General features: G+C 47.4%; 1 protein-coding gene across 1 annotated transcript; it reads right to left on the bottom strand.

Moving 5' to 3' along the window:
• Window positions 1-1,345: 1,345 nt before the first annotated feature.
• Window positions 1,346-14,996, bottom strand: MIA (MIA SH3 domain containing). The gene is made up of 4 exons (XM_044268686.1): window positions 14,817-14,996; window positions 5,741-5,874; window positions 5,554-5,664; window positions 1,346-1,541 (listed from the first exon to the last, which is right to left on the bottom strand). Exons 1-4 carry the CDS (start codon window positions 14,965-14,967, stop codon window positions 1,518-1,520), a joined length of 420 nt encoding a protein of 139 aa, XP_044124621.1. The 5' UTR covers window positions 14,968-14,996; the 3' UTR covers window positions 1,346-1,517.
• Between the last annotated feature and the right edge of the window lie 3,965 nt (window positions 14,997-18,961).

An 18,961-nucleotide genomic window follows, 5' to 3' on the forward strand; every position in this document is an offset into this window, starting at 1 on the left:
TATTTTTCCGTTCTATGAGGGCTTATTTTTTGCGTTACAAGTTGTACTTTAATATGGCATACAATGTAGTGGGAAGCAGGCAAAAAATTCCAAATGGGGTGGAATTTAAAAAAAAAAAAAAAAAAAAACCTCCACCGTTTTACGGGTTTTGTTCCCACGGTGTTCCCTTTGCAGCAAAACTGACCTGTGCCCTTCATTCTCTGGGTCAGTAGGAATACAAAGGAGGTGTGGTAGGGGAGGAGCCAGGACAGGTGGTGGGATGGGCCAGGGTGGGTAGTGGGTGGAGTTAGGGGTCCCAATTCAGATTCTTGCTATGGGGCCCAATGATTTCTATGTACGCCCCTGTGTGAAGGCATCTCTTTTCTACTGACTCTGTCCTCTTCTGAGCTGCCGATCCCCAGTTTATATAGGACATTGTGCCGTGAGGTTACAATAGGTTCTAGGACTTTAAAGTGTCTTCCAAGATATTTGAATCTGATTGGTAGGGGTCTGACACCCAGGACTCCCGCTGATCAGCTGTTAGAGAAGGCACTCACAGTAGAGCCGCGGCCTTCTCTCTGCTCACCAAGCACAGCGCCATCCATTTGATACTGGCTGGTCTTGGTATGGCAGCTCATCCCCATTCACTTCAATAGGGCTGAAGTGCGCCTAGGCCAGTGTGACCACTGAACATGACATTACATGGCCTAGAAAAAGCTGCGGCAAGGCAGTGTCGGTTGTGCCTTCTCAAACAGCTGATCAGCAGAAGTCCAGGTGTCGGCCCACCAACAATCAGATACAGTAAAAATATCTAGGAAAACCCCTTTAAGCGGATTTGTTATCTATGATCACACACCACATGATCTGCTCAGATATAGGAAGTCAACCTGATAGCACGTACTTGTGCACCTACCATGTCTGCCTCTTTCGGAGGACAGTTCCTAATTTTGATCCAAGCAAAGCACATAACTGTCACACTGCAATACCTGTCACAACCACTAACGGCGCTGTACATGGCAAAGGATGACCACATGAAGTGGTTCATGGAGCACCACAGGTCCAGATCAGTTGGATTGCTAGGAGTCTGACCCCATCCAATTTGAGATTGAGCCCTTCTCCCAAACATTTCCTACTGTTTTTTAGATTGCACGTATAGGACTGAGCTGATGAATTGGAGAGCGAGGGGCCCATATACTGTTCTTGCACAGGGCCTTGTGGTGTCTGTGTCCACCTGACATAGAAACAGAGCAGAGGACAATATACTCAGAATCTTGAACCCACCTGCTGCTGAGGGTCCCGGCTTTGGAGTAAGGCCCCATTTCAGGTTTTGCAAAAGGGCCGTGATGGGAAAAATACTAACGGTGCAAAATGGTGAGATGTTTATTAGAAAGCTAAAGAGACGAGCTGCATTAGGACACATGACGTATATGCATTGTACATAGCGCTGTGTACGCTGACCGAAAGCCGTAGCTATTAGATCCCGTGTTATTTCTCCATTGTGCCAATGGTATGTGGCGACACCGATGAGGCTGGAGACGTCAGTGACACATGAAATCCCATTGCTGAAATAGAAGAAACAGAATTTTATTAGTTATTTTACCCATAAATATAGTGTCTTCCCTCAGCGTCCCCAATGGGGTCACAATCTAAATTCCAACTTAACCTATCAGTATGGTTTTGGAGAAAACTGGTGTACACAGAGGAAACCCACCCGAACTTGGAGAGGACATACAATGTCCATCCTAGGACCCCAGTGCTGAAAGACAACAGTGCTAACCACAGAGCTGGGTAGAGACCCCCCCCACACAAACACACATACTCTTTATGGCTCATGCACACAAATGTGTGCCGTCCATGCCGTGGGGACAGCAAATTGTGGCCCCTAATGCATGGGCGCCGTCCGTGTGGTCTGTGCTGACGGATGCAGACCCATTCAACTTGACCACCAAAAAATAGAGCGTTCCGCTCCGTATCTTACGGATTGTGGACCTATTCAAGAGAATGGGTCCGCATCTGTGATACGGTGCGCACATGGGCCAGTGCCCGTATATATCACACCCGTCTGCATGAGCCCTTAAAGCGAACCTTTCACCTCATTTTCACTTTATAAACTAGCAACAGTACCTTATAGATTATCTTGAGTGTGTTGTTATCCATGTTAGTGCCGCTTTCCTGCGCTGTTTATTCATAAAAATATCGTCTTATAAAGTTCAAATTTCGTGCTCCAACAGTCAAGCAACAAGTCAAGGGGGTAAGCCCTTCCCTCTCCTCTGGCCGTACCTCCCCTGCCCTAACGCCGCCTCTATGCGCTGTAATTGACAGCCGGCACAGTCGCCGGGACCGCGCTTGTGAATCCTGCGCATGCGCCGTCCTCCTCCTCCGCTTGATCCAGTCTTTCTTTCAGACACAAGCGCGATCCTGTAACAGAATCGCGCATGCGCCGTCCGCAATCCCTGCCTGTCTGCTCTCCTGTCTGCGCAGGCGGCATTAGGGCAGGGGAGGTACGGCCAGAGGAGAGGGAAGGGCTTACCCCCTTGACTTGTTGCTTGACTGTTGGAGCACGAAATTTGAACTTTATAAGACGATATTTTTATGAATAAACAGCGCAGGAAAGCGGCACTAACATGGATAACAACACACTCAAGATAATCTATAAGGTACTGTTGCTAGTTTATAAAGTGAAAATGAGGTGAAAGGTTCGCTTTAAACTGATAACCTGTACTAATCCCTAGGGAAGAAAGGATTGTGGACTCATGGCACTTTGGGCAACTGCAGCAAGAGGATCGGGCTGCCTGATCTGGCACATGTGCCGGGTGGACCAAAAACCGTTGCATGGAGTGTTTTTTGTCCAGACAAAACCCGGCATTTATGGATCCCTAAATGTCTGATCCCTATAATAAATCTGTAGAATCCGGCAATACCGGATATGGTGAACTCCGACAGGTTGCTGGAAACGTTCACCGGAGATGTGACCGTGGCCTTAGCAAGCCTGTTAGATTGCTGGGGGTCCCATGTCCCCCATTTGAATGGAGCTTTGGTTGAGCATAAGCACCACCGCTCCTGTTGGTGTACTAGTCTTCCAAAGATGGCGAAGCGCAGTCCCATAGAGATAAATGGAGTGGCAGCGTTCATGCTCGACCTGTTGCTACACTCATATGGTGGGATGGGTCCCCTGTTCTCAAGATCAGTGGGGGACCAAAACCGATCTAAGAGTTATCCCTTATTTAGTCCTATCTAACAAAATACAATGCTAAAAAAAGCTAAAGGGATAGCCCACTCCCCAGATTCCCAAACCCCTTCCATGTAGAGCTCACAGGGCATAGGCTCATATACACACCACCCTTAACAATTTTTGTCCCATTGACATGTCTTAGTTTGCTGCCCGACCCCTGTATCCAAATACCTTGGCCATGGTACAGTGGATTGTTGGCGATGTCTCTGACACCTGGGGTACACACTACTCCCTGGAGTCTCTATGTCTCCAACCTCTGCACCCCCTAAGACCATGCACCATGCCACCGAGGACAATGTAATACTACCAGTGGGGTAACTAGAACTGACTGGGCCCCACAGCAAATTTTTTAACAAAGTCCCTCTACAGGGAGTGCAGAATTATTAGGCAAATGAGTATTTTGACCACATCATCCTCTTTATGCATGTTGTCTTACTCCAAGCTGTATGGGCTCGAAAGCCTACTACCAATTAAGCATATTAGGTGATGTGCATCTCTGTAATGAGAAGGGGTGTGGTCTAATGACATCAACACCCTATATCAGGTGTGCATAATTATTAGGCAACTTCCTTTCCTTTGGCAAAATGGGTCAAAAGAAGGACTTGACAGGCTCAGAAAAGTCAAAAATAGTGAGATATCTTGCAGAGGGATGCAGCACTCTTAAAATTGCAAAGCTTCTGAAGCGTGATCATCGAACAATCAAGCGTTTCATTCAAAATAGTCAACAAGGTCGCAAGAAGCGTGTGGGAAAACCAAGGCGCAAAATAACTGCCCATGAACTGAGAAAAGTCAAGCGTGCAGCTGCCAAGATGCCACTTGCCACCAGTTTGGCCATATTTCAGAGCTGCAACATCACTGGAGTGCCCAAAAGCACAAGGTGTGCAATACTGAGAGACATGGCCAAGGTAAGAAAGGCTGAAAGACGACCACCACTGAACAAGACACACAAGCTGAAACGTCAAGACTGGGCCAAGAAATATCTCAAGACTGATTTTTCTAAGGTTTTATGGACTGATGAAATGAGAGTGAGTCTTGATGGGCCAGATGGATGGGCCCGTGGCTGGATTGGTAAAGGGCAGAGAGCTCCAGTCCGACTCAGACGCCAGCAAGGTGGAGGTGGAGTACTGGTTTGGGCTGGTATCATCAAAGATGAGCTTGTGGCGCCTTTTCGGGTTGAGGATGGAGTCAAGCTCAACTCCCAGTCCTACTGCCAGTTTCTGGAAGACACCTTCTTCAAGCAGTGGTACAGGAAGAAGTCTGCATCCTTCAAGAAAAACATGATTTTTATGCAGGACAATGCTCCATCACACGCGTCCAAGTACTCCACAGAGTGGCTGGCAAGAAAGGGTATAAAAGAAGAAAATCTAATGACATGGCCTCCTTGTTCACCTGATCTGAACCCCATTGAGAACCTGTGGTCCATCATCAAATGTGAGATTTACAAGGAGGGAAAACAGTACACCTCTCTGAACAGTGTCTGGGAGGCTGTGGTTGCTGCTGCACGCAATGTTGATGGTGAACAGATCAAAACACTGACAGAATCCATGGATGGCAGGCTTTTGAGTGTCCTTGCAAAGAAAGGTGGCTATATTGGTCACTGATTTGTTTTTGTTTTGTTTTTGAATGTCAGAAATGTATATTTGTGAATGTTGAGATGTTATATTGGTTTCACTGGTAAAAATAAATAATTGAAATGGGTATATATTTGTTTTTTGTTAAGTTGCCTAATAATTATGCACAGTAATAGTCACCTGCACACACAGATATCCCCCTAAAATAGCTAAAACTAAAAACTACTTCCAAAAATATTCAGCTTTGATATTAATGAGTTTTTTGGGTTAATTGAGAACATGGTTGTTGTTCAATAATAAAATTAATCCTCAAAAATACAACTTGCCTAATAATTCTGCACTCCCTGTAGATCCCCTTAATACAGACTTTAGGCCGGACAAAAAAAAATTACTCACCTCTCCTCCTGCGGGCGTCTCCGCTCTTCATGTCTAGGCATGCACTACCCTGTGTCCTGATGTCGCACAGGGTCATGTCACAGTGCGCTCCTATGCACCCTACGTCCTGTCCTGAAGCTGTGCCAGGACTTAGTGCAGAGCAGGCGCCCGGAGAAGAAGGCAAGAGAGTGGTGAGTAATACCAGTGCTAGGACTAGGAGCATCACTCACCACTCCCTGGGCCCTGAAAATAAATCCTACTTGTGCTACTAGCTATATAATATAGATCACTACTGCTATTGTATATTACTTATGGTTGCCTTTGGGGCGTTATAATACGGGTTTTATAATTGGGCTACACACCATGCAGCAATGTCTTCTTACACAATGTACTTACGTTTGTTTTCACCTCCACTTTTCCGGGCATTAAATAGTGTTCTTCTTGAACAATTGAACTTGGAAAGTACCCCAACTTTGCTGTGTACTCCCCATATTCATCTCCTTGCACCTATTGAGTAACAGAGCGTAGCACATCATGTATTATCCGGAATTTAACCGTGTTACACAATTGCATTAGTACTTACACTTCCGAGCCAAAACAGCCGCCCACGGCCCTTCAACTTGGAGAAAACATACAGGGTCTGTCCACGTCTGATGGGGATGAAACGGCAGTCAGGGGGGGTGTAGTCTGAGAGCGCCACGGCTATAGAGATGGGATCTGCCGAGAGGAGAAGAGCGTAAAACCATCTGGTACTCTGTTTACATACAGTTACAAGAAAAAGTATGTGAACCCTTTGGAATTATATGGATTTCTGCACAAATTGGTCATAAAATGTGATCTGATCTTCATCTAAGGGTACTTTCACACTAGCGTTTTTCTTTTCCGGCATAGAGTTCCGTCACAGGGGCTCTATACCGGGAAAGAACTGATCAGGCATATCCCTATGCATTCTGAATGGAGAGTAATTCGTTCAGTTTGCATCAGGATGTCTTCAGTTCAGTCGTTTTGACTGATCAGGCAAAAGAGAAAACCGTAGCATGTTACGGTTTTTTCTCCGGCGAAAAAAACTGAAGACATGCCTGAACGCCGGATCCGGCATTTTTTCCATTAGGAATGTATTAGCGCCGGATCCGGCATTCAGAATATCCGTCGTTCCGGCATGCGCATGCGCAGATCGGTAAAAATGCGAAAAATGTACAAGACGGATCCGTCGGTCCGCATGACAAGCGGAGAGACGGATCCGTCCTTGCAATGCATTTGTGAGACGGATCCGCATCCGGATCCGTCTCACAAATGCTTTCAGGCAGCAGCAGATCGGCGGATCCGGCGGCCAGTTCCAACGACGGAACTGCCCGCCGGATCACACTGCCGCAAGTGTGAAAGTAGCCTTAGTCACAGCAATAGACAATCACAGTCTGCTTAAACTAATAACACACAAAGAGTTAAATGTTACCATGTTTTTATTGAACACACCATGTAAACAGTCACAGTGCAGGTGGAAAAAGTATGTGAACCCTTGGATTTAATAACTGGTTGAACCTCCTTTTGCAGCAATAACTTCAACCAAACGTTTCCTGTAGTTGCAGATCAGACGTGCACAACGGTCAGGAGTAATTCTTGACCATTCCTCTTTACAGAACGGTTTCAGTTCAGCAATATTCTTGGGATGTCTGGTGTGAATCGCTTTCTTGAGGTCATGCCACAGCATCTCAATCAGGTTGAGGTCAGGACTCTGACTGGGCCACTCCAGAAGGCGTGTTATCTTCTGTTTAAGCCATTCTGTTGTTGATTTACTTCTATGCTTTGGGTCGTTGTCCGGTTGCAACTCCCATCTTCTGTTGAGCTTCAGCTGGTGGACAGATGGCCTGAAGTTCTCCGGCAAAATGTCTTGATAAACTTGGGAATTCATTTTTCCTTCGATGATAGCAATCCGTCCAGGCCCTGACACAGCAAAGCAGCCCCAAACCATGATGCCCCCACCACCATACTTCACAGTTGGGATGAGGTTTTGATGTTGGTGTGCTGTGCCTCTTTCTCCACACATAGTGTTGTGTGTTTCTTCCAAACAACTCAACTTTGGTTTCATCTGTCCACAGAATATTTTGCCAGTACTGCTGTGGAACATCCAGGTGCTCTTGTACAAACTGTAAACGTGCAGCAATGTTTTTTTTGGACAGCAGTGGCTTCCTCTGTGGTATCCTCCCATGAAATCCATTCTTGTTTAGTGTTTTACATATCATAGATTCACTAACAGGGATGTTAGCATATGCCAGAGACTTTTGTTAGTCTTTAGCTGACACTCTAGGATTCTTCTTCGCCTCATTGAGCAGTCTGCACTGTGCTCTTGCAGTCATCTTTACAGGACGGCCACTCCTAGGGAGAGTAGCAGCAGTGCTGAACCTTCTCCATTTATAGACAATTTGTCTTACCGTGGACTGATGAACAGCAAGGCTTTTGGAGATACTTTTATAACCCTTTCCAGCTTTATGCAAGTCAACAATTCTTAATCGTAGGTCTTCTGAGAAACCCAGAACTGGTGTGTGTTTTTTATAGGGCAGGGCAGCTGTAACCAACACCTCCAATCTCATCTCATTGATTGGACTCCAGTTGGCTGACACCTCACTCCAATTAGCTCTTGGAGATGTCATTAGTCTAGGGGTTCACATACTTTTTCCACCTGCACTGTGACTGTTTACATGGTGTGTTCAATAAAAACATGGTAACATTTAATTCTTTGTGTGTTATTAGTTTAAGCAGACTGTGATTGTCTATTGTTGTGACTTAGATGAAGATCAGATCACATTTTATGACCAATGTGTGCAGAAATCCAGGGATTCTCTTTGTGTTCTTTGAATGCTCCGCCCCCTCGGGCCCTATACTTGGCACAACACAGTGTATTTTTCTTTTCCCATGTTATACCCACATAATGGCGGCTAGTGCTCCCTTTAACTGTAGTCATACTGTGCCTTAATAGACAGTGCCTAAAGAGTGCCACTCGTAAATCATACTGCCAGCAGAGTAACCCCTCAGAAGCAGTACCAGAAGTGAACCCCATAAACAGGGCCGTTTCTAGGGACGGGCGGCCACCCGGGGCGCTGTCAGAAGCAGGGGGCGCCCGTTGAGGTAAAAAAAAAAAATTATAATTGGGTTATGAAAGTAAAGGATCGGGCGGTCGGCCGGCGGCGCCCCTCATGCTGAGCCTCCTGAGCGGCCGGCTCAGTGCTGCGCAGCCTGCCTGCGCTGCAGACTGAGTTGTTAGTGTAGCGTGGCCGAGCTCTGTTCGGTCCGGCCCGGGGGTACAGGAGCATTTGTTTCCTGTACCCGGCCGGACTGAAAGGAAGTGCACACTAAGTGAGCACTTCCTGTCAGCCGGGTACAGGAAACAAAAGCTCCTGTACCGCGGAGCGAACAGAGCTCGGCCACGCTACATTAGAAGTGACACTGACAAGGGGGAGGAAATGTGAGTGACAAGGGGGTGGGGGGTGTAGATAGAATGAGAGTGACAAGGGGGGTGGGGGAGTAGTAGACTGAGAGTGACAAGGGGGGGGGAGTAGTAGACTGAGAGTGACAAGGGGGGGAGTAGTAGACTGAGAGTGACAAGGGGGGGGGGGGGAGAGTAGTAGACTGAGAGTGACAAGGGGGGGGGGGGAGTAGTAGACTGAGAGTGACAAGGGGGGTGGGGGGAGTAGACTGAGAGTGACAAGGGGGGGGAGTAGTAGACTGAGAGTGACAAGGGGGGGGGGAGAGTAGTAGACTGAGAGTGACAAGGGGGGGGAGTAGTAGACTGAGAGTGACAAGGGGGGGGGGAGTAGTAGACTGAGAGTGACAAGGGGGGGGGGAGAGTAGTAGACTGAGAGTGACAAGGGGGGGGAGTAGTAGACTGAGAGTGACAAGGGGGGTGGGGGGGAGTAGACTGAGAGTGACAAGGGGGGGAGTAGTAGACTGAGAGTGACAAGGGAGGGGGGGGGAGAAGAGAGTGACAAGGGAGGGGGGGGAGAAGAGAGTGACAAGGGAGGGGGGAGAAGAGAGTGACAAGGGAGGGGGGGGGGAGAAGAGAGTGACAAGGGAGGGGGGGAGAAGAGAGTGACAAGGAGGGGGGGGAGAAGAGAGTGACAAGGGAGGGGGGGGAGAGAAGAGAGTGACAAGGGGGGTGGGGGGGAGTAGACTGAGAGTGACAAGGGGGGTGGGGGGGAGTAGACTGAGAGTGACAAGGGGGGGAGTAGTAGACTGAGAGTGACAAGGGAGGGGGGGGAGAAGAGAGTGACAAGGGAGGGGGGGGAGAAGAGAGTGACAAGGGAGGGGGGGAGAAGAGAGTGACAAGGGAGGGGGGGGGGAGAAGAGAGTGACAAGGGAGGGGGGGGAGAAGAGAGTGACAAGGGAGGGAGGGGAGAAGAGAGTGACAAGGGAGGGGGGGAGAAGAGAGTGACAAGGGAGGGGGGGAGAAGAGTGACAAGGGAGGGGGGGGGAAGAGAGTGACAAGGGAGGGGGGGGAAGAGAGTGACAAGGGAGGGGGGGGGGAGAAGAGAGTGACAAGGGAGGGGGGGAGAAGAGAGTGACAAGGGAGTCCGCAGAGCCAGACCAAGAGCCAGACTGCAGCCAGAGACCAGATCATCTAATTGTCCTGGCGGTAAGTAGACAATGCAATATGTTTATTATTTAATTGTTTAGTTATTAATACTACATTTTGCGGACCGCACATTGCCGGCACTAAGAGAATATGCCTATTCTTGTCCGTTATTGGGGACAAGAATAGGACATGTACTATTTTTTTTAAGGATCGGAATTGCGGATCCGGGTCCGCAATTCCGGATCTGATAAGGGGGGGGGGGGGGCGGGGGTGCCAATTTTTATCTTGCCTAGGGCGGCAAAAATCCTTGCACCGGCCCTGGTCAGACTTACTGACGTCACGCGCCTGATCCTCCCACTAGGCGGCGCAGGCGCGTGACATACAGTGACTGAGTGAGCGCCGCACTGCCTGCCTGTTACCGCCCGCCCTGAGCCCCTGAGCAGTGCTGATGCCTGCTGTGAGGCGAGTGATGGTCTGGGGGGGCATTAATTACAATGGGGGGATGGGGGTTATTACAATGGGGGGGGGGGGGCATTAATTACAATGGGGGGAATTAATTACAATGGGGGGGCCACTGTGGGAGACATGAAAATGGGGGCCACTGTCACTGTGGGGGACATTAAGTTTAATAAGGATCACTATGGACATTATTTAGAATGGAGGCTGCTGTTGGTGTCATTACTCATTATAACTGTATAATGTCTGATAGGCCTAGTCCTGAGCTGAGTTATATTACCCTGCCCATGCCCTGTATAATAATGTACCCATCCCTGATACCCCTTAGTTATATTACCCCGCTGGAGTAATATAACTAAGGGGTATCAGGGTACATTATTATACAGGGCAGGGTAATATAACTCAGGACTAGGCCTATCAGACACTATACAGTTATAATGACATCCACAGCAGCCTCCATTCTAAATAATGTCCATAGTGATCCTTATTAAAAATAATGTCCCCCCACAGGCAGGCAGTGCGGGCGGCGGCGCTCACTCACTGTACCTCACGCACTGCGTGACGTACAGTGAGTGAGGTGAGCACCGCCGCCCGCACTGCCTGCCTGCCTGTTACCGCCCGCCCGGAGCAGTGCTGAGAAAGAAGCCTGCTGTGAGTGAGAGCCTGAGTCTGTGGGACAGTGGGTCACTGGGTGCGTCACTGTGACCGTCCGTGCAATGTGGTTCCACATTTTTTACAATGGGGAGACACTTATTTCATCGAGCAGTTGTGAGGGGAGGGGGGGGGGGGGGAGTTTTTTTGACTCTCGCCCTGAGAGAAATTTTACCTAGAAACTGCACTGCCCATAAATAATACTGCCCGCAAAATAATCCCTCAGAAGCAGTACCAGAAGTGAACCCCATAAATAATACTGCCAGCAGAATAACCCCTCAGAAGCAGTACCAGAAGTGAACCCTATAAATAATACTGCCAGCAGAGTAACACCTCAGAAGCAGTACCAGAAGTGAACTCCATAAATAATACTGCCAGCAGAGTAACACCTCAGAAGCAGTACCAGAAGTGAACTCCATAAATAATACTGCCAGCAGAGTAACCCCTCAGAAGCAGTACCAGAAGAGAACCCCATACATAATACTGCCAGCAGAATAACCCCTCAGAAGCAGTACCAGAAGAGTGCCCTTGTAAATAATACTACCAGCAGAGTAACCCCTTATAAGCAGTACCAGAAGAGAACCCCATAAATAATACTGCCAGCACAGGAACCCCTCAGAAGCAGTACCAGAAGAGACCATAAATAATACTGCCAGCAGAGTAACCCCTCAGAAGCAGTACCAGAAGAGAACACCATAAATAATACTGCCAGCAGTATAACCCCTCAGAAGCAGTACCAGAAGAGTGTCCTCGTATATAATACTGCCAGCAGAGTAACCCCTTATAAGCAGTACCAGAAGAGAACCCCATAAATAATACTGCCAGCAGAGTAACCCCTCAGAAGCAGTACCAGAAGAGAACCCCATAAATAATACTGCCAGCAGAATAACCCCTCAGAAGCAGTACCAGAAGAGTGCCCTTGTAAATAATACTACCAGCAGAGTAACCCCTTATAAGCAGTACCAGAAGAGAACCCCATAAATAATACTGCCAGCAGAGTAACCCCTCAGAAGCAGTACCTCCATCTCCATAAACTGTGACAGATTGCCTCCCATTGTAAATAATGCTACCAGCAACGTGCGCCTAAAGACAACTAACATACAGCTCTAGATCTTGGTCTGCTTACAACCGCCCGCCACTAGGGGATGCTCACAGTATATTGTTTTTACAGTTTCCATTGACATCAATGAGGTCAGTAGAAATATGTACCGCCACTTCCCCTGCAGCATGTCTGTCCTCGAGAGGTGGCACAGGAACGGCTACCATAACACCAACTAACCAGTTTTATAACATCATTAACCCTTCGGTGCTAGAAATCCCCTTCAAATGTAACGTATGTCATTTTGTATGAACGCGTCCATGGCAACGTGTGAAATATTTGTCACCCAACTGACATGAAGGGGTGGAGTCTGACACATATTTGCTTTTGTGGGGGTAAAATATGTGTTGGGGGGATGGGAGCCTTGAGCTGCTACAATGTAGAAACCATACTGTAACAGCAAATGCAAGAAACACAAAACCGTCATGGTTTTTATTAATAAAGATAGTACAGGTGACGTGACCGCTGCAGACAGTGCTGGGTATTTATCTCGTCAGTCCTCTCACTGGCATATCCATCTCCCTTGTTATACAGTCGCCTTTTCTTCCCGATCCTTCATTTATTACATCACCTTTTATCAGTGCCAGTCTTCTTTGGGTTTTCTTTGTATTTAGTTCATGAACCAGCATGCTCAGGATGAACAGTGCTATAGATAACTCACAGATGTGTATGATATATGCAGGGTCGGAGTCACATGCCTCAACGGAGCTTGAAATATTTCACATTGTACTGAGTACATACCAGGACCTGCCCTTTAGATTAATGCCTCATGCACATGACGGTATCCACAAAACACGGATCCCGGCCGTGTGCATGCTGCCATTTTCTTTTTTACTTCAATAGAAGTGTCATATCCTTTTCCGCAAAATTGGACAAGAATAGGACCTGTTCTCTCTTTTTTGCTGGGTCACGGAACGGATATACAGATGCGGACAGTATACCGCGGTGCTGTCCGCATCTTTTGTGGCACCATTGAAATTAATGGGTCCGCATCTGAAAAAAAATGCACACCAAACATACAGTCGTGTGCATAAGCCCTAAAAGGTTTTCCAGACTCCTGATATTAATATCCGATTAGTGGGGGCTCGACACCCCCCCACCCTCTACCGATCAGCTGTTCCCCGCAACCTCCAGTACCAGCACTGTGAATGGAACAAGCAGCGCAGCTCCGTTCAACGTGTAGTGGCCGTGCTGGGTTACTGCAGCTCGGCTTCTATTCATTCCAATGGGAGCTGAGCTGCAGTAACATAGCGCGGCCACTACACTTTGAACGGAGCTGTACCATTCGCTGTGCTAGTTCTAGTGCTCCAGGGAACAGCTGATCGGTGGGGGTGGGGAGGTGTCGGAACCTCACAGATCAAATATCAATGACCTATTCTGATAATAGATCATCAATATCAGGAGCCTTAAAAAAAAACACTTTAATGGAAGTCAGAAGACTAACAATCCCTCTAACTGGAAGGATTATTTTAGTGACCCTTGAATATCAAAATTGCACTTGTACTTCCTCGTAAAGTGCAACTGATCCTAGAGATGCCAGATGTGAATGAGGCCTAGTCATAATTTCCATGGGCCGTACTGTTTTATGGGCCAACACGATATAGGGTATCCGGGAAGAGTTCTGGTCCTAGTGATAGGGGTCCTCTTGTTTTTTTTTGTTTTTTTTAGCATCCTGGGTGGAATATACACGACCATATCAGTTTTGCAGGCCACAAATCGCGGATCCGCAAAAGGAGGAAGCAGTCTATGTCACATTAGTATTTTTTGCAGACCCATTGTTTTCAATGGGTACGCAGTCCGCATTTTGCATAGGACATGTTCTACAGTTTTGCAGAATGGATGTGGATGCGGAAAGCACATGGACAATCCGTGTTTTCTGCCTCCATATGTCCATTAAGCAAAAAGATTGACTATGTCTACATAATGTAGAAATGGGTCTGCAAATAAAATCCAGACAACACATGGACCGCATCCGTAATTTTGTGGATCCGAGATTTGCGTACCGCAAAATGGAAAAGGTCCTGTGCATGGGGCCTTTGATTAATTTACGCTCTAAGACCTCATGCACATGGCTATATTAACAGCTCCCATGGAAAGATACGAGGGATCTTGGGCAACATCCCTTTCCAACTAAGGCTCGGTTCAGATCCTCACCGCGCGTTTCGCCAGGAGACTCCAGGTAGATTCTCCTCCAGGAGTCTACTGGACCTTGAACCATCTTTTGCGCTAGAGCTAAAATTTCTGGCCGAATATATCAACGCCCACAATAGCGCTTTGTCTGAATGTGGGTGACTCCATCCATGCCTCCACCAGAGCATGGTGACCTGAAGGTGTCACCTACAAGCCACCACCTTAGTAATGGCTCACCCATATCTCGGAGGCTAAGCAGATCCAAATAATTACTCAATAGAAAGACTTGGTCACCACCAGGTGAAGGACGTCTTTTAGTTTAGATTTTCACTTTTTGTCATAAACATACATATTGCATGCGCAAGTAAGGGACAGTTCACATCACCGTTATTTTTCTGTTCTTCTGATCCATCAGAACAGAAAAAGAAAGAAAAAAAGGATCCTGTAAAAAAAAACAAAAAAAACAAAAAAACTATTCTGTGCATCAGTTATGCACATCAGAGATCTGTTTTGTACAAGTGGTTCCTCACGTTACAATATTAATTGGTTCCAGGACGACCACTGTATGTGGAAACCATTGTATCCTGAGGGATCACTGTATTGCATGTAGGGCTTTTTTCTGTCTAAAAAACGGATACCAAATGTGCATAACTGACGCTCAGAATCCGTTTTTTTCTTCTGATGGATCAGAACGGAAAAACAACAGTGATGTGAACTCTCCACTATTACAACCCTCATCAGTTCGGGACTACTTACGGCTACATTCCTCATCGGCGCAGAGCTTCCTCTCCGCAAGTTTGGGCATCTTCCGGTTGCCACCAACCAGGCCAAGCAACAAGCAGAAGACGAGCCCCAGAAGTGACGGATGCATGGCTCCGCTGCTCTGCGGACGGCAGACTCTGAACATCCAGAGCTCAGTAACCTGCTTCACGTCACCTCCCCACCTTTTTCCATTTCAATTAGTTGCGGTGGGGGTCGGGGCATTCCTTACACTCCTTCCTGCCGGCTTCCTATAAATTTGTGTCACTTGTGAGAGTGAGGGATTATTATTTGCACACAGGACAAAAAAGCCAAAAATTACCACAAAAGCAAATAGTTGCCAGTTTATTTTTTTTTAATCAATTTTGATAAATAAAGCCCACAAGATTGCAATCTTTGCCTTTAAATGGGATATTCTGGTTACTAAAAGTTATCCCCCATTTATTGGATAGGACAGAAGCCCCATCCTGATGAAGCGTCAGGTCCAGCATGTACTCTGCTGCTCCATTCATCCCTCAGCTATTGCAAAACTACTAGTCCCAGCATGCCCTGATAGTGCATGGATGTCAAACTACAGCTAAGGGCTACTTTTCTGGGACCAGCGAGTGTCCCAGCGGTTGGACACCCAGTTATCTCCATTTCAGTGGAGAAGGATGTTTAAAGGGGTTGGGTCCTCTCCTACATTGGGCTATGGCTCCAACATCATAAATCCCAGCCTGACTCTTAAAATGCGTCCATGTTACGTCAGTCTGAAGGAGGCCTGATGTAATTATGAGGTGTAATGAACAGTTCTCCAACTTTCTAACAAACTTTGGGGATCATTTATTAAGACCAGGACAGGATTAGTGCAGTCTATAAAAGTCCCTTCTTGGCACGGTGTGGACCACTGCTGCTTGGCGCTGCGGAGGGTGTCAGCTTACGCCTTAGCTCCACGGCATCCAAAGTGAACCACCGTGGCAGAAACCTCATTGGATTTTGAAAGCATCAGAATATACCGTGTGAACGTACCCTTACATTTCTCCCAGCTGATAGTTTTCTACAATTATAGGGGTTGTATCATCCCATACACTGGGGGCATAGAAATGAATGGCGGGCTGTTGCGCCTGTGCGGTGCGCCCTCCTTCACTTTGCAGGCTCCGTACCAGACACCAAAGGTGGGACCCGCACCCGCATTAAGCCTCATGCAGACGTCCGTGAGATACCAGACTGGCATTGCAGGGGTGCACGGTGGCATAGCAACCATTGACGCCATGCGCACCTGCAATGCCACGGACGTCTGCATGAGGCTTTAGACACACAAGCGTGACAGATTAGGTCCGGGTGCGTTCAGGTAAACTCGCACCATTTTGTAAGCAAGTTCAGTCAGTTTTGTCTGTGAATGCATTCAGTTGTTTCCACGCAAGTGCAATGCGTTTTTTCACGTGTGTGATAAAAAAAAACTAAAAGGTTTACAAACAAACATCTCTTAGCAACCATCAGTGAAAAACGCATCGCACCCGCTTGCGTTTTTGACTGAAGCCCCATTCACTTCTATGGGGCCAGGGCCGCGTGAAAAACACAGAAAATAGAACATGCTGCGTTTTTCACACAACACAGGACTGACGCGTGAAGAAAAGCGCTCATGTACACAGATGCATTGAAATGAATGGGTCAGGATTCAGTGCGGGTGCTGTGCGTTCACGTCACGCATTGCACCTGTGCGAAAACTCGCTTGTGTGAAAGGGGCCTTATGGATGCTAAAAAACATTCATAATGTGGCCGTCTGAATGAGGCTTAAAAGGGGATGGCCCATCCCATACATTGGTGGCAGAACAGGTATGTGTGGGTCCCACACCTTTCTCTAGCATGGGGGCCCCCCCCCAAAGTAATGGAGAGCTCACTGCGCAATTGCAGCCACCTCTATATTCACTTCAATGAGAGTTCCACATATAGCAGAGTGCGCTTGGCTATTTTCGATACTCTCATATAAATGAATGGAGGGAGGGTGGTCACACTTGTGCCCACCTTCGCTTTTGTGGGGCCCCGTGCTAGAATTAGTTGCAGGCCCCAGCTCTGGGACCTGCCCCTATTTGCCATTACCTAGCGATTCTCCACCACTGTGTGAGATGGGCCAACCCCTTTACTACTGGACAGCGTCTTTAAAGACGTTTGTATTACATTAGAAAAACATGGCTACTTTCTTTTACAAACTGCACCACTCATGTACATGGCTTGTGTCCGGTATTGGACACTTGCGTTGTTAATTCCGGTAGTGAGATTCGGCAGCGGATCTCGATACCAGAATTAAAACGGACCCGCTTTGATTTTGCACATCAGGATGCAATTGTGCGACATCAAAAAGGAAACAAAAAACGGATCTGTCACTAAATACATTGAAAGTCAACGGGTGACGGATCCGCCTTTTTTAGGCTCCACTATTGACTTACATTGTTTTCAGTGCCGGATCCATTTTTACGACCGGTCACAAAACAGAATGCTGCTGGAACGGAAGACTTCCCGATGCATCCTGAACGGATCTCTTTCCATTCAGAATACATAAGGACTAAACGGAAACGTTTTTTCCCCCCAGTATTGAAATCCTCTGCCGTCTCTCAATACCGGAAAACAATAACGCAAGTGTGACAGTAGCCTTATTGAAGTGGTTCTCAATCAGCTGCAATACCACACACCGCCATATGGACACTAGTGGCGCTGCTTCTAGAAGGCAACCCCTTTATGACAATACAGAATTTTCTCATGGTGAACGGAGCCCATCTTGGTCTGTTTACACTATTCTTTCATCTCCTGCTGACTTATTTGCCAGATAGTCTCCGTCACTTCTCGTCTCATGCTGATGCTAGCGCAAAAAAACAAATCTCTGCTGTATTTTGATGATCATGTGAACTTGTCACAATGAGTCAGCCGCCTCCTCCGCATGACGTTGGGTTACGGTAGTGATGGATCTTGTGCTTATCATGCGGTATCCTTTATAAACACGTATCTGCGGTGGTCCTGCAGAGTTCTTCCCAGAACTGGACCCCCCCAGATTGTTTATAACACAAGCAAATTGCACTAGTATTGCTCAATACGTTACATATCAGGGATGGAGGAGGAAGCTGGGTGAAGACATTTCAAGAAAGCCCGTCACCAAGAGAAGACCCCTTTAATTTACGGCCAATAGTCTTTTGACGTATCACGTATGGCAGGGGTCAGCAACCTCCGTCACTCCAGCTGTTGTGTAACTACAACGGCTAGCATTCAGAACAGCCAAGTAAGTGTGCATGCTGGGAGTCATAGTTATGCCAGACCTGGAGTGCCAAAAGGCTGCTGATCGCCGACGTAAGGGATGGAAAATGAGGCTGTCTGATAAGCCCTTCTTGCGTAAGAGGCAGCAGGGTCAGAACACACGTGCCCATGGGCCCAATGCCTTACGCCACAGTCAAACAGCCGGGAACGAAGGTTGGCTGACTAATATATATGAGATAAGGATTGAGGAAACTGAATAGTATTTTCACCAATACTACTTCTCCCCCTTATCCACAGGGGACATTTCCTAAGAGGAAGGAAGCGGCTATTTTCATAGAGTGAGCAATATATCAATGAACCAGTATCCAGCGAGACGACTTGGCTGTAAACAGGATTCCTCTCCTGCAGGCCACGCTCTGCAACCTGCCGCCTCCGCACAGACCTGGCGCACTGTGTGCATCCCTGTGAATACACAAAGTGACCACTGTAGCGCTCCATCAATGAAGGACTTGTGTAGCCCGAGAACGTCCTGGATCTTGTGTGTCACATCCAACATCAGCCGGTATACTGGGTGGTAGGGCTTTTTTGGTTAGTACCATGTACAGTTTATATACGGAGTGTAAATATGGACATAAATGATGGGCCTCCTTCACACGGCCCGATGAACAGCCCAGGTAAAAGCAGCATAATGCACAGTACATACAACTGAGGCAGTTGCCAGTTTTTGAAAGGCAATTACAGGGATGTATAAATTTGACCATATATTACCTATAACTTGTATGTCTGACGTGGCTTTTCATCTTGTTTGCAATGTGGCCATCTTGAATACTGGTGCCCACAGGGGGTGTCATTTTATTGCACAAGGGGAGCTTTATCATCCCCCTACGCCAGCAACTTTCGGCACTCCAGCTATTGTG

Source organism: Bufo gargarizans, chromosome 9 (assembly GCF_014858855.1).
Source record: "Bufo gargarizans isolate SCDJY-AF-19 chromosome 9, ASM1485885v1, whole genome shotgun sequence".
Classification (NCBI taxonomy): domain Eukaryota; kingdom Metazoa; phylum Chordata; class Amphibia; order Anura; family Bufonidae; genus Bufo; species Bufo gargarizans.

Bases quoted from the DNA above. Each gene is read 5' to 3' on its own strand.
- MIA (XM_044268686.1), bottom strand. From the start codon at position 14,967: ATGTTCAGAGTCTGCCGTCCGCAGAGCAGCGGAGCCATGCATCCGTCA. The intron at 5,665-5,740 runs GTAAGTACTAAT...GTTACTCAATAG, and splicing joins GGCTGTTTTGGCTCGGAAGT to GTGCAAGGAGATGAATATGG. The intron at 1,542-5,553 runs GTAAGTACATTG...CTTCTATTTCAG, and splicing joins AAGTGGAGGTGAAAACAAAC to CAATGGGATTTCATGTGTCA.